The sequence below is a fragment of the Canis aureus genome, chromosome 19, assembly GCF_053574225.1.
Source record: "Canis aureus isolate CA01 chromosome 19, VMU_Caureus_v.1.0, whole genome shotgun sequence".
Taxonomy (NCBI): Eukaryota; Metazoa; Chordata; class Mammalia; order Carnivora; family Canidae; genus Canis; species Canis aureus.
The window spans coordinates 45,260,493-45,273,292 of NC_135629.1; the positions used below are offsets into that span (position 1 = coordinate 45,260,493).

The 12,800-nt window shown below is 44.8% G+C and overlaps 1 protein-coding gene across 12 annotated transcripts in view; it reads left to right on the forward strand.

Annotated features, from left to right (window-relative positions):
- The window catches only part of SUGP2 (SURP and G-patch domain containing 2), a 62,968-nt gene that overhangs the window by 309 nt on the left and 49,859 nt on the right, over positions 1–12,800 (forward strand). For 5 of the 12 annotated variants that reach the window (XM_077859287.1, XR_013358026.1, XR_013358024.1 and 2 more), the window contains 3 exons: positions 1,424–1,555; positions 5,073–6,677; positions 9,921–10,041. In XM_077859287.1, coding sequence (XP_077715413.1) covers positions 1,435–1,555; positions 5,073–6,677; positions 9,921–10,041 — 1,847 coding nt within the window. In that variant the 5' untranslated portion in view covers positions 1,424–1,434. Of the gene's footprint in view, positions 1–20; positions 136–184; positions 336–376; positions 522–1,423; positions 1,556–5,072; positions 6,678–9,920; positions 10,042–12,800 lie in introns of those variants that run through there. The other 7 variants (XM_077859288.1, XM_077859286.1, XM_077859284.1 and 4 more) reach the window with 7 other exon arrangements.

Sequence of the window (12,800 nt, forward strand, 5' to 3'; positions counted from 1 at the left end):
GGCTTGCGCCTGCGCGGCGCGGCGCTGCGGAGACCGTTGGCTCATTTGCATGTCCCCGCCTCGCGCGGCGGCGGTGGCGGCGGGTGAGGAGCCTGAGGCGGCGGCGGGGGCGGCTCCGCGCGCGGTGGGTTCGGGGTGAGGCCTGGGCCCGGGAGTCTTCGGTGGGCGGGCCCTGGGTAGGAGGCTCGGGTTCGGCTCCGGGGATCCCGGGTCCCCGCGATGACGCCGCGAGCTCGGCCCTCTGGCTGCGCGTCGGCCGCGTCCGGGTCGGTTCGGCCTCGGGGGCGGTCTTCGGCCTCCCAGGCCCGACGCCCACTCTTCGTTCTCGGAGGCCGGTAGGAGGCGGGCCACGCCCGAAAGGGTTCATTCGTTCATTCATTCCACCCTCGAGGCTCCGCTCGTAGGGGGATTACAGCGGCCGACCTTCGGGTTCTTGACCATTTTTTACCTGGTTCAGTTCCCACAGCAGCGCCCACCATTAGCTGCCCATTCCATGGATGGGGATGCGGAGGCGCAAAAAGGTTAGGTTACTCGATTTGATCCGGAGCCGCCTGACTGGGAGACCCTGGCTTTCGATAGCAGAGAACAAGGAGGCGCCTCTGGGAATTAAGGATGAGAAAAGGGGGTGATGATTTTAAGAAATGGCTCTCAGGTAGGACAGGGTTGGGTCTTGAGGTAGGAGGTTTCAAGATGGAAGGGATATTTTAGTTAAGGACGCAGCCACTGGGTCCCTCTGTTGCTTCTCAGTTTTGTTTTGTTTGTTTGTTTGTTTTCCTAGTCAGTCTTCAAAGGCTTTGTCCCCGCTGCCGGTGCCCTGTTTTTCATGTTTCGGTCTGGGCTCTTTGACCTTGGGTGGGTCACTTAGCCCGAGTCTTTCTCTTCTATATAATATCATTCATAACAGGACTCACTTTTCACTGAGTTGTTGGAAGAAGTAAAGGAGATTGTGAGAATCCCTTTCCTACAAGAGCACCTGGTACAGAGCAAGCTCTGTCACTAGCCAGGGATTGATTCCTCCACTCACTTGTTGAGAGATTGTTCTCAGAGGGCAAGTCAGTTCTCAGAGCCTCTTTTATGTCTGTGAAATGGGAAAGATCACATCTCTGCTAACCATCACTTGTGAGGGGGATGTTCCCACCCCTACACTGTTACGTTCAGTTGTGCGTTTCCTTCCTGCAGTTCTCCAGGAAACCCCAACAGACAGGGATTCTGAGGAAATGGACTCAGAGAAGCAAGATAAATGCTTGTATTGCTCTTTCTAACCATTACACCTGTGAGCTCCTTGAGGGCAGAAGCCTCCTTCTGAAGCACCATGTTGAATTATAGATTACTGTCTCATTACTTTGAGGATGAGGTGAAATTGAGCAGCCCGTGTGAGCATTAGTTGTCATTCTTAGTGTCTTTTTTTCCCCTTTCACTACAGGTCAGAGAAACATGGCAGCTAGGCGAATTGCACAGGAGACTTTTGATGCTGTATTGCAAGAAAAAGCTAACCGATATCACATGGACCCCAGTGGTGAGGCCGTAGGTGAAGCTCTTCAGTTTAAAGCTCAAGGTGAATTAAAGTGTTTGTTTTTTTGTGGGGGAGGGTAGTTACTGAAAGTGCTTTTAGGGTCAGGGCAGGAGAATATCAATGCCTTGGGCAAACTATGCAACTTCCTTATTAGGAAGATCCTATCTTCCTTATTTTTTAAGGGGAGATAAAGTTTTATCTCTTGGTCTACCTGTCACATTATTATGTAGAAGCGGGTTTAGTCATTATCTGAAGTTTCTCTGCCCCAGGCATCCTACTCCACCTAAGAAGGGTTCTTGACTCAATCTCTTGGCTCCAACCCCCTCGCTGCTACCCAGATTTGAGCTCTTATTCTCACCTGGATTATTGCAGTAATCTCTTGAACCATCTCTCAGCTTCTGGCTCCATTCCCCTCAAATCAGCCCTCCCCAACAGATCTATTAATCTAGCCTTGCTGGGCCAACGCCCTACTTGGACTCTTGAGGCTCCCCATTTCAGAGTTACAACCTCAGACAAGTGCAGGAGCAACCAGGTAATAGTGCTATGTACAAGATGAGGGCACAAGAGACTGCCAATTGTAGGCTCTGCCTGAAAACATTCGCTTTGGAAAGTTTTGGGAATATGACAGCAGAAGAAAAATGGTGCATACATAGTTTGCCGGATGACAGGGAAGCCCTCGCCATGGCACACAAGGCTCCCAACCTTCATTTCCTGCCTTGAGGCTCAAGTTTCAGTGACACTGTCCTGCCTGTGCTTTGAATAGCTCCTCTTCCCAGCCTAAACTGGTGAAGTCTCTCAGGCACTAAGACCTAGCTTACACATGCCTTTCCCCAGGAAGCTCCTGCAGGCTTTGAGGTTGATTTGGTTGCTTTTCTGGGCCCCAAGGAAGTGCACTGAGCACTCACTTTTTTGAGGTAGGCCAGCCTCTTCTGGGCCTCCTTCAGGCCTGTGCTGTTCCATGTGCCAGCCCTTGAGCCACTTTCCAGTGAGGAAACTTCCTCAGTGTTGATTGAATAAGGCTAAGTGCTTGGGGTAGGAATAACTTGTGTACTTTGGATGTGGAGGAACTGAAGCCTAGAAGCTAGCTTCAGATTCTAACTTTTTAAAAATGCTTGAGTAGAATATAAAAACATTCCTGTTATAAAGGATTGGAAGAGTTAAGAAGTAGAAGTGTAACAGAAGTCTTTAGCTGCTCCCTTACTCCTCAGAGGTAGCCATATATATGGTGTTTTATGAAACCTTCGGTTCTTCTAGTGGTACATTTATGTAATCCTAAATAGTTACATAGTGATATATGTATAAACGCATGTTTACATGTATATGTTTATGCATATGTATACTATATGCGTGTGTATTTGGAGATTTAAGTCTTGGTTTATTTTAATCTAGAGAGTCAAACATCAGTATATATTTTAGTTTCCTCAAGAAAGATAAGGGGCAGGAACTGTACTAGGAAACCAGCAGGATGCTAGATGGTTCTGTAACCACCACTTTGTCACATAGCTAGCTTGCATGGTTCCCCGGTCAGCCTTTCACTGTCTTCTAGTCTGTATTGGTTTATAAAGTATCTGAAAATCCTGTTGTGCAGACTCCATCCACCACTCTTCCTAATGCTACTGCCCTAACAATGCCATCAATAGTCATCAGTACCTGGATTACTTTTTGTTGGAACATCCATATCCGCTCTTGTATTTCAGTCAATTCTTTGAATAGCAGCCAGTGAGGTGGCTTCTTTGCTTCAAAACCCTTCAGGGCTTTCCATTTTGATCAGAATAAACTGTAGAGTCCAGTAAAGGGCCTGACTTGATCTGTTACTCCATTCTGTTCACATCTTCTAACATAGTGGTTCCCTAAGTTTGCTGCTTGTTAGAATCATCTGATTACCCTTATGATTTTATTTATCTGAGAGAGCGAGAGTGTGCTAGAGCACATGCACATGTGCCCGGGGAGGGGCAAAGGGGGAATGAGAGGGACAAGCCAACTTGGCACTGAGTGGGGAGCCTACAGGGAACTCAGTCTCATGAACCTGAGATCATGACCTGAGCTGAAATCAAGAGTCTGATGTTCAGTGGACTGAACCACCTAGGCACCCCCTGGGGACCCTTTAATAACCCTAACGCATGGACCACACCCCATCCCAATTAATTAAATGAGGATGCCTGGGGATCCCCAAGGACCCCATTGTGCAGTAGAGTTGAGGAGCCACCTTCTTACCACTTTGTCCTTTGTTCTGCTGTTCCATTTTGGCTACATTTGTTCCCTGCTAGTCTTACCTCAGGATTTTGTCTTGATGCTGCTTCTGCCTAGAAGGCTTCCCCCATAACTGCAGAGTCTGGCTCCTTACACTAAGTCTCTGCTGCTCAGATACATTGCCATTGGAGCAGCCCACCTTGACCAGCCTGACTGAAAATGGCTCTCTCTCTTCATGTTCCTGCCTGCTTAATATTTCTCACTAGCACTTTATGTGATGGATTTTTATTTATTGTTTGGCTCCCTCAACTGACAAATCCAGGGGAGTGGGGACTTTGCTGTCTCCTTTCCCTGCTGTAGTTCTATAGCCTAGAGCAGTGTCTACACACAGTAGTTGCTCGACATATACTTGTTGAACAAATAAATTTGGGTTTATACAAAGCTCTAGCTTCCTGTGGTCTCTTGGCCCATTACTACTTCCTGGGATCTCCTTCTCCCTTTTCTTTTATTTGACTTGACTAAGTAATAGATTCTGATGCACAAGTTAGAAAGTTAGAAAGCTACTCTGCAAAGTCTTCCTGAGGCTTGCTGTTCTCATATGTCCATAGTTCACATCTGTTCTTGGCTTCTTACAGAATTGTTTTGTGTGTGAATAAGCAAATGTAAATTTAGGTTCATATTTTTCTCCTACGTATACTCTTCGGTTTTCATTGTGGCCTCTCTTGCTATGTCTTATTTACCTTCTGTGTACTCTTTTATCTGCCTTAGTCTCTTTTTTTCAGAGAATTGATTAGCCCAGTAGGCCTTTCCAAGGGAGCCTATCTGCCACCTGTGGTTCGGGTGCTCAGAAGTGGTTGGCTGTGGTGGGTGTAGTGTCAGACGAGGCTCCTGCCTTAGTGGCACTGTGATCTAACATACTCTTCAGAGGGAAGGAGGGCAGGCAGTCTCCAGAAAAATTGTCAACTGTCTGGTAGAAGTAGAAATATATAAGGATTGCAGTTGAAATAAAGGAGTCCAGGTTATTTGGGGTTCAGAGACCCATCCCTGAGTCTAAAAGAGGGCTTTAAAACAGATGCCTGCAGAGCCTAGACAGGAAGGCCAAGTGAGTGAGGGGTACTAACTACCTAGCTTCTGTGGACTGTTGTCCAGCACATGCAGGCCCAGTGCTTGTAGATCTTCTGTTTGTATAAATATAAATCCAGATTTTTAAGTTAAGCCACACAGATTTTAAATGTTGGAAACAAATACAAATTTCTAAAATGCATTCTGGCAAATAAAGGGTCCCTGCTGACTGGTGGTCTGTGGACTATCTTTTTGCAATCTCTGGTCTAAATTATCTTTGTGTTCCTCTTTGGATCGTTATTTTCAGATCTTCTAAGGACAGTCCCAAGAGCAAGAGCAGATATGTATGATGACATTCCTAGTGACAGCAGATACACTCTGGCTGGATCTGTAGCCCACCCTCGAGACACTGGGAGAGAAAGCTTAAGAGGTGATGTGTTTCCAGGACCTTCCTTCAGATCAAGCAATCCTTCTGTAAGTGAAGACAACTACTTTCGCAAAGAGTGTGGCCGGGATCTGGAATTTTCCCACCCTGATTCCCGAGACCAAGTTTTTGGCCACCGGAAATTGGGACATTTCCGTTCTCAGGATTGGAAATTTGCACTCCGTGGCTCTTGGGAACAAGACTTTGGCCACCCCGTTTCTCAAGAATCCCCTTGGTCACAGGAGTATAATTTTGGTCCTTCTGCACTGCTTGGGGACTTTGGTTCCTCTAGGCTGATTGAGAAAGAGTGTTTGGAGAAAGAAAGTCGGGATTACGACGTGGACCGTCCAGGGGAGACAGACTCTGTGCTCAGGGGCAGTGGCCAAGTCCAGGGCAGAGGCCGAGGTCTAAACATCGTTGACCAGGAAGGGGCCCTTTTAGGAAAGGGAGAGACTCAGGGCCTGCTCCCATCTAAAGGGGGAGTTGGGAAACTTGTCACACTAAGAAGTGTGAGCACGAAGAAGGTACCCACTGTAAATCGTATTACTCCCAAAACTCAGGGCACCAACCAAATCCAGAAAACCACCTCAAGTCCTGATGTGACCCTGGGGACAAACCCAGGGACAGAAGATATCCAGTTTCCCACTCAGATCCCTTTGGGGCTCAATCTGAAGGATATTCGGCTTCCCAGAAGAAAGATGAGCTTCGACCTCATAGATAAGTCTGATGTTTTTTCAAGATTTGGGATAGAAATAATCAAATGGGCAGGATTCCACACCATAAAAGATGATGTTAAATTTTCCCAGCTTTTCCAGACTCTCTTTGAACTCGAAACCGAAACCTGTGCTAAAATGCTCGCTTCATTCAAATGCTCCTTAAAACCAGAGCACAGAGATTTTTGCTTTTTTACGATCAAATTTTTAAAGCACTCTGCTTTGAAAACACCCAGAGTTGATAATGAGTTTTTAAACATGCTTTTAGACAAAGGTGCTGTGAAGACCAAAAATTGCTTTTTTGAAATCATAAAGCCTTTTGACAAGTACATAATGAGGCTTCAAGACCGCCTTCTGAAGAGTGTCACACCCCTGCTCATGGCTTGCAATGCCTATGAGCTGAGTGTCAAGATGAAAACCCTCAGTAACCCCCTGGACTTGGCTGTTGCCCTGGAGACCACCAATTCTCTCTGCCGGAAGTCTTTAGCCCTTTTGGGACAGACTTTCTCCTTGGCCTCTTCCTTCCGGCAAGAGAAAATCTTAGAAGCTGTTGGCCTCCAAGATATAGCTCCCTCTCCTGCCGCATTTCCAAATTTTGAGGACTCTACTCTGTTTGGGAGAGAATACATTGATCACCTGAAGGCCTGGCTGGTCACCAGTGGGTGTCCACTTCAGGTCAAGAAAGCTGAACCTGAGCCTACCCAAGATGAGGAGAAAGTTGTTCCTCCTACCAAACTCGAAGTTCAGGCCAAGTCTCCGAGTGGTCTCAGTGATGGTAAGGAAAGCGCTGAAAGCTCTTACTGTGATTAGTTTGTTTTTCATGTTTTCTTGTAAAGTCTCTTTTTTCTTTGAGAATTTTATACAGAAGTGTTGTAGCCAACTGGAAACATCAGAATTTTGGTAGAAAACTCATTGGCGAGTGTTCATGTCTGCTATTCATTCTGTAAACATATGTTCGAAATCTTCTGTTTGTCTACCACAGAAGTCCTTAGACATTTATGGGTCACAGACTCCTTTGGGAATCTGATCAAAGCTGTGGCCTATGCCAGGAAAAATGCCTATGTATTTGTACACAGTTCTCCCTGTGTTTTGGTAGGGATTGTGTTGTACCTTCCTGTAGCCAAGGTTAAGAAGCCCTTATTACAACATCTCCCTCCCCCCACACTAAGGTGTTAGTAGACAGGAAAGTAAATACTGGGCACTGTCGTTGGGGTGTCCCCAGGCTTCCGGGGGACAGAAGTCACAAAGCCCAATTCCTCCTGGGCCAGGAGGGGAATGGAAGAGACCCCAGCCCAGAAGAGTCAAGGAGGCCTTGTTTGAGCTGTGTTGAGGGACCAGCAGAGATTAGCCAGGCCGGCCCAGGTAGTAGAACCACCTTTCTTCCTACTCCCTTTTCTAGGGTGGCTAAAACCCAATAGTGGATCAATTATGTACAGCAGATAACCTGCAGTTAACGAGTCAGCTTTGGGAAGGTTCTACAAAGGCCAAGAAAGAGGAAATAGAAACAACTGGCTGTTGGGTATTCCTTCTCTTTCCTTCTTAGCACTGGGGATGGATGCTCTCCTAGCCCAGACATCCCAGAGGTCATGAGCATACGTAGTGGCCATGTGACCAGAGAGGAAGCGTGCGCGCGCGCGCGCGCGCACACACACACACACACACACACACACACACACACACCCTTAACCTCAGGAGGAATTCCCTTTTCCAGCAAAGCAGTTTTCAGCTTCCATTGCCCCAGCCAAGTGGAAAAGCCTTGTTTGTCCCTGAATCTCTTTATTCCTTTCCACCCTTATGGACCCCTGACTGTATCAAGTACTGGTGGGTAGGTCCCACCAATGGATGGGCAGCCACACCTATCTATTCCTGGAGAGGGAGCCTTCCAGAAATGGGCTCTGGGCTAAAGCAGGACCCCTCCTCCCCACACCCCCCAAAGTGGGGGAGTGGAAAGTCAGTGTAATGACGATACTGAAGAACTTTGTATGAAGGAGGAAAAAGTCACTTACCATTCCCTGGTTCTGTTGCTATGCAGGTGCACTAGAAGCAGCAGTCTTGTTGTACTGAAAACACTACAATCTGTTCTTTCACAGGATTATCAAAGGCCTTTTTCTGTGTTTCTACATTATTTGCTGCATCATGATATTAACCTAACATAAATTATCTCACTCTTCCCTTGATGTGGGACTTATGCTGCCTTTTACTTTTCCCTTAATGTGAACATTCTAGTTAAGTGGTATATACAAGCCTTCTGAGGCTGAGCCAGGTTCCCTTGTAATTGACATCTGCAAGCTTGGGCTGTCTGGGCAGCAGGCAGATGGCACCAGCACCCATGTCTCATGGGGCATTGCCTCGTCACTGCTTCCATTACTGTTAGAAATGCTGAGATGCCAACTTCAGTTGAATGTTTTGATTACTACTATTGTTAGTTTTTTTTTTAATTTTTATTTATTTATGATAGTCACAGAGAGAGAAAGAGAGAGAGGCAGAGACACAGGCAGAGGGAGAAGCAGGCTCCATGCACCGGAAGTCCGATGTGGGATTCGATCCCGGGTCTCCAGGATCGCGCCCTGGGCCAAAGGCAGGCGCCAAACCGCTGCGCCACCCAGGGATCCCACTATTGTTAGTTTTTATTTTTAAGTTCTCCTTTATAGAATATGATCTGGGGAGGAGGATTGTAGCACCAAAGCTGGGACGCTTGCTTATGGTTGCCTTCTTGAGACATGGTTGCAGTGATCCACAGATTGCATTGTTTTTTAAAGCTCCCAACTTTGAACCTCTTATTCTTCTGTAAGATCATGTAAAACTAGCAGTTCTGTAAAATGAGAGCTGATAACCAAAAAAGAAAAAGGAAAGAAAAAGGAAGCAATTTCAAAGGGGAAATAGTTGTAGTAGCATGACAATTGAAGAATCCATTTAATCAGTGTAAAGAGCTCACACTGTTTGTTGTTTAAAATAAGCTCAAAGCTTCAACTTAGACATAAGCAAGGACAGGACAGTGCAATTACTCCACAGAACAAACTGGAAAACCTCCCTAGTTCAGGAGTGATTTTTACCAAATGACTAAATAGATTGTTCTGTGCAATTAAAACTAAACAATCTTCTTAATTGAGGGCACGGATCCTCTTCTGTGTTGCCAGTGACATTGTAAATTAAAAGTCTATTGAAGAAGGGGCCCCTGGGTGGCTCAGTTGGTTAATCGTTCAACTTTTGATCTCAGCTCAAGTCTTGATCTCAGGGTCGTGAGTTCAAGCCTCCTGTTGGGCTCCATGCTGGGCCTGGAGCCTACTTACACACACACAGACAAATACACACCTCACTGAAGGTGAATATATGAAGAAAAACATTTCTTTTCATATATTTAGCAAATATTTCTGTGAACACCTATCTTAGGACCACTGACTTTTTTGATTAGGGAATTTTTCTTTGCAAATTTATATATATGTTTTCTGATTATAAAACAGATTTTTTTAGATAAAGCACAAAGAAAATGAAGTCTCTGGTAAATCTTCTACCCATAGATAATACCTATTAACATTGCGGCATATTTCCTTTTCCTTTTTTTCTATGTGTCCATATTTACGTATCTTTTCTTCCTTCCTTCAACGAATCATAACCTAGATTTTTTTTCTGTTTTTTTTTTTTTTACCATGTTTTACATCTTTATGTTTTTCCCTTAATGTGAACATTCTAGTTAAGTGGTATATACAAGCAGAATAGAATTGCTGCATACCATTTCGTTATACAGTGTATATGCATGTGTTGCTCTGTACAATTATTGTAAGCTTGTGACTTTCTCTCCTAGTGGTTATGCTCTTCAGTCTTTTGGGAGGATACTTTGGGTATTGGTTTTTAGAAAACGGTGCTGCTTTTTCTTTTCAATGCAGATTTCATGTGAATAAGGATTTTGGTCACCAGCGCCTGCTTAGGTTCCATCCTCAGCCTCTGACTCTGTACTGGTCGTCCCAGGCCCCATGTGGTCCAATAGCGTTTCTCAGAAAAGCCCTTTTGTGTGTTCCAGCTGTCCCCCAGCGAGCGGATCACAAGGTGGTGGACACCATCGATCAGCTGGTCACTCGTATTGTTGGAGGCAGCCTATCTCCCAAAGAGAGAGCTCTTCTCAAGGAGGACCCTGCTTACTGGTAGGTCTTTAAATTTTGGTCCTCTAAATCCCTCCCATAGAACACACGGCAAAATATGTGTTTTGATGGTATCCAATGAAGAGGGTGAGGTATTTATTTTGAGTAGTGGTATCAGCCAGTGGGAAGAACATGAGGGAGGGTGAGGTTCACCTGCATTCAAACCCCAGCCCTACTGCAGACCTGCCATGTGGCCTTGTCCCTCTGCACTGGCTTAGGGAGGAGGTGGGAGGCGTATGCCAAGAGCACATGAAGATAAGGAATGTCTCACAGCAGTTGTTCATGACTTATTCCTGCTATTTGTTAAACTCTTCTTTTGCCTTATTTCCTCTTCACCTGAATGGAACAACTTTTGAAAATTAAAATTTTCACCATAAATACAGTACTTATTAGAGGAAGTCAAGAACAATAAAGTTAGAAGGAAGCCACCCGTGTACCTACCAACGTCTACTGACAGTTTTGCCTATTTGCTTCCTATCTTTCTGCTCACTGTGGGCTATTTGGGGCTTTTTTTAAATGTAGCTGTGATTTTACTATAATATATCCCACTCTGGGTTTATGTATTTTTCCCGCTTATTTTAGATAACATAGGAAAATGCTCGTATTCCTTATTTTTCTTTTCTTTTTTTTAAGATTTTATTTATTCATGAGAGACACAGAGAGGGAGAGAGAGGCAGAGACAAGGGCAGAGAGAGAAGCAGGCTCCATGCAGGGAGCCCGATGTGGGACTCGATCCCAGGACTCCAGGATCACGCCCTGTGCCAAAGGCAGCGCTAAACCGCTGAGCCACCCCGGGCTGCTCTCTTTATTTTTTATAAACATTTTCAGACAGCTGCGTTTACTAGTCTATAGAGAAAGTGGCCAGAGTTTAGTTAGCCATTCCTCTCTGGTTAGATTTTCAGAATGATTTTGATTGTATACTGTTTCGAACTGTTCCAATGAATGGCTTAATACATCATATTTTCTTGTGTGTTTGGGATTATCTCTAGGTTAGATTGCTGTAAGTGAAAATTTTTCACACTATACCTTTTTTTTTTTTTTTTTTTTTTTTAAGATTTAGTTATTTTAGGGATGCCTGGGTGGCTCAGGAGTTGAGCTTTTGCCTTTGGCTCAGTTTGTGATCCTGGGGTGCCGGGATCAAGTCCTTCATCAGGCTTCCCACAGGGAGCCTGCTTCTCCCTCTGCCTATGTATCTGCCTATCTTTCTGTGTCTCTCACGAATAAATAAATCTTTTTTTAAAAAAAGATTTATGTATTTTTAAAGATTTCGTTTATTTATTTGTGAGAGATACAGAGAAGCGGAGCACAGGCAGAGGGAGAAGCAGGTTCCCTACAAGGAGCCCGATGCAGGACCTGATACAGGACCTGATCCCGGACCCCAGGATCACACCCTGAGCTGAAGGCAGATGCTCAATCCCTGAGCCACCCAGGCATCCCAAGATTTATTTTTAAAGATTTTATTTATTGAGAAAGAGAGTGTGCATGTGAGCAGGGGACGAACAGAGGGAGAGGGAGACAATCTCCAGCAGACTCCATGCTGAGCGCAGATCCCAAGATCATGACTTGAGCCAAAACCAAAGAGTCGGACACTCAAACGACTGAGCCACTCAGGCGCCCCTAACTTTTTTTAAAATCATGAAAGTGGCATATGTGCTTTGTAAAAATAGAAAAAAGCAATAAAGATACTATCACTTAAAGCTCCACCACTTCTCCCTCTCAGTGCATCCTATATTTCAAATCTAACGTCACTGTTCTTGTTAACAGTGGTTGTGTGCTCTTCATTGCACACAGGTACCCTAGCATACTTGCCGTTGCTCATTGGAGTTCTTAGATTCATCCTGGTTTTTCCCTGCTGTAAATACCATTATGATGAACAATGTTTTGCTTGTATTTCTGTCTACATTCCCGGTAGTTTATTAGAGTAATATCTGGGAGTGAAATTGCTGGATTAAAGAGAAAGTTAACTTTATTTATTTTTAAAGAGAGTTTTGTTTTTGCTTTTTTTTTTTTTTAATGCTTTTATTTATTTATTCATGAGAGACACACACAGAAAGAGGCAGACACATAGGCAGAGGAAGAAGCTGGCTTCACACTCGAAGCCCGATGTAGGACTCGATTCCGGGACCCCAGGATCACATCCTGAGCTGAAGGCAGACAGACTTAATCACTGAACCACCCAGGCATCCTGAGAAAGTTAACTTTAGAGGCTTTTGATCTCTATCACTTTTTCTTGGCCGTAGCATGATTGATTTTTGAGACTGGATAATCCTCTGGTAGGGACTGTCCTGGGCTTTGCAGGATATTTAGTGGCATCCTTGGCCTCCCCCACTCCCTCCCATGCGGATGCCAATACAATCTTCCATCCCAGGTGCTGCCCACTGAGGGCAGGAGTTACCCCTGGTGAAGGTCATCAATCTTTATCATCAGGTTACTTTCTGTGGATTATCTGTCCCAGTTGGCACCTGCTGCCGCTCTGTAAACATGCCATGCCTTCATCTGTGTTTTGACTTAAAGATGATTTCATAGTGTGATGTTTTACTTCTTATTCCTTTGTTAATTAACAAATATTATAAGTTTCCTCCTAATATGTCTAGTTGTAGTTCCTCTTTTTGAGTGTGTATTCAAGTCTTGTATGATCAACATTGTACACATACTGAGCTCAGTATTTTTGGTGTTGTAATTATTATAGATGCTTGAAAGGCATAAATTTACATGTAATAGTACTAGAGTTTTGGTGTTAACCAGCATGATTTACCACGGGA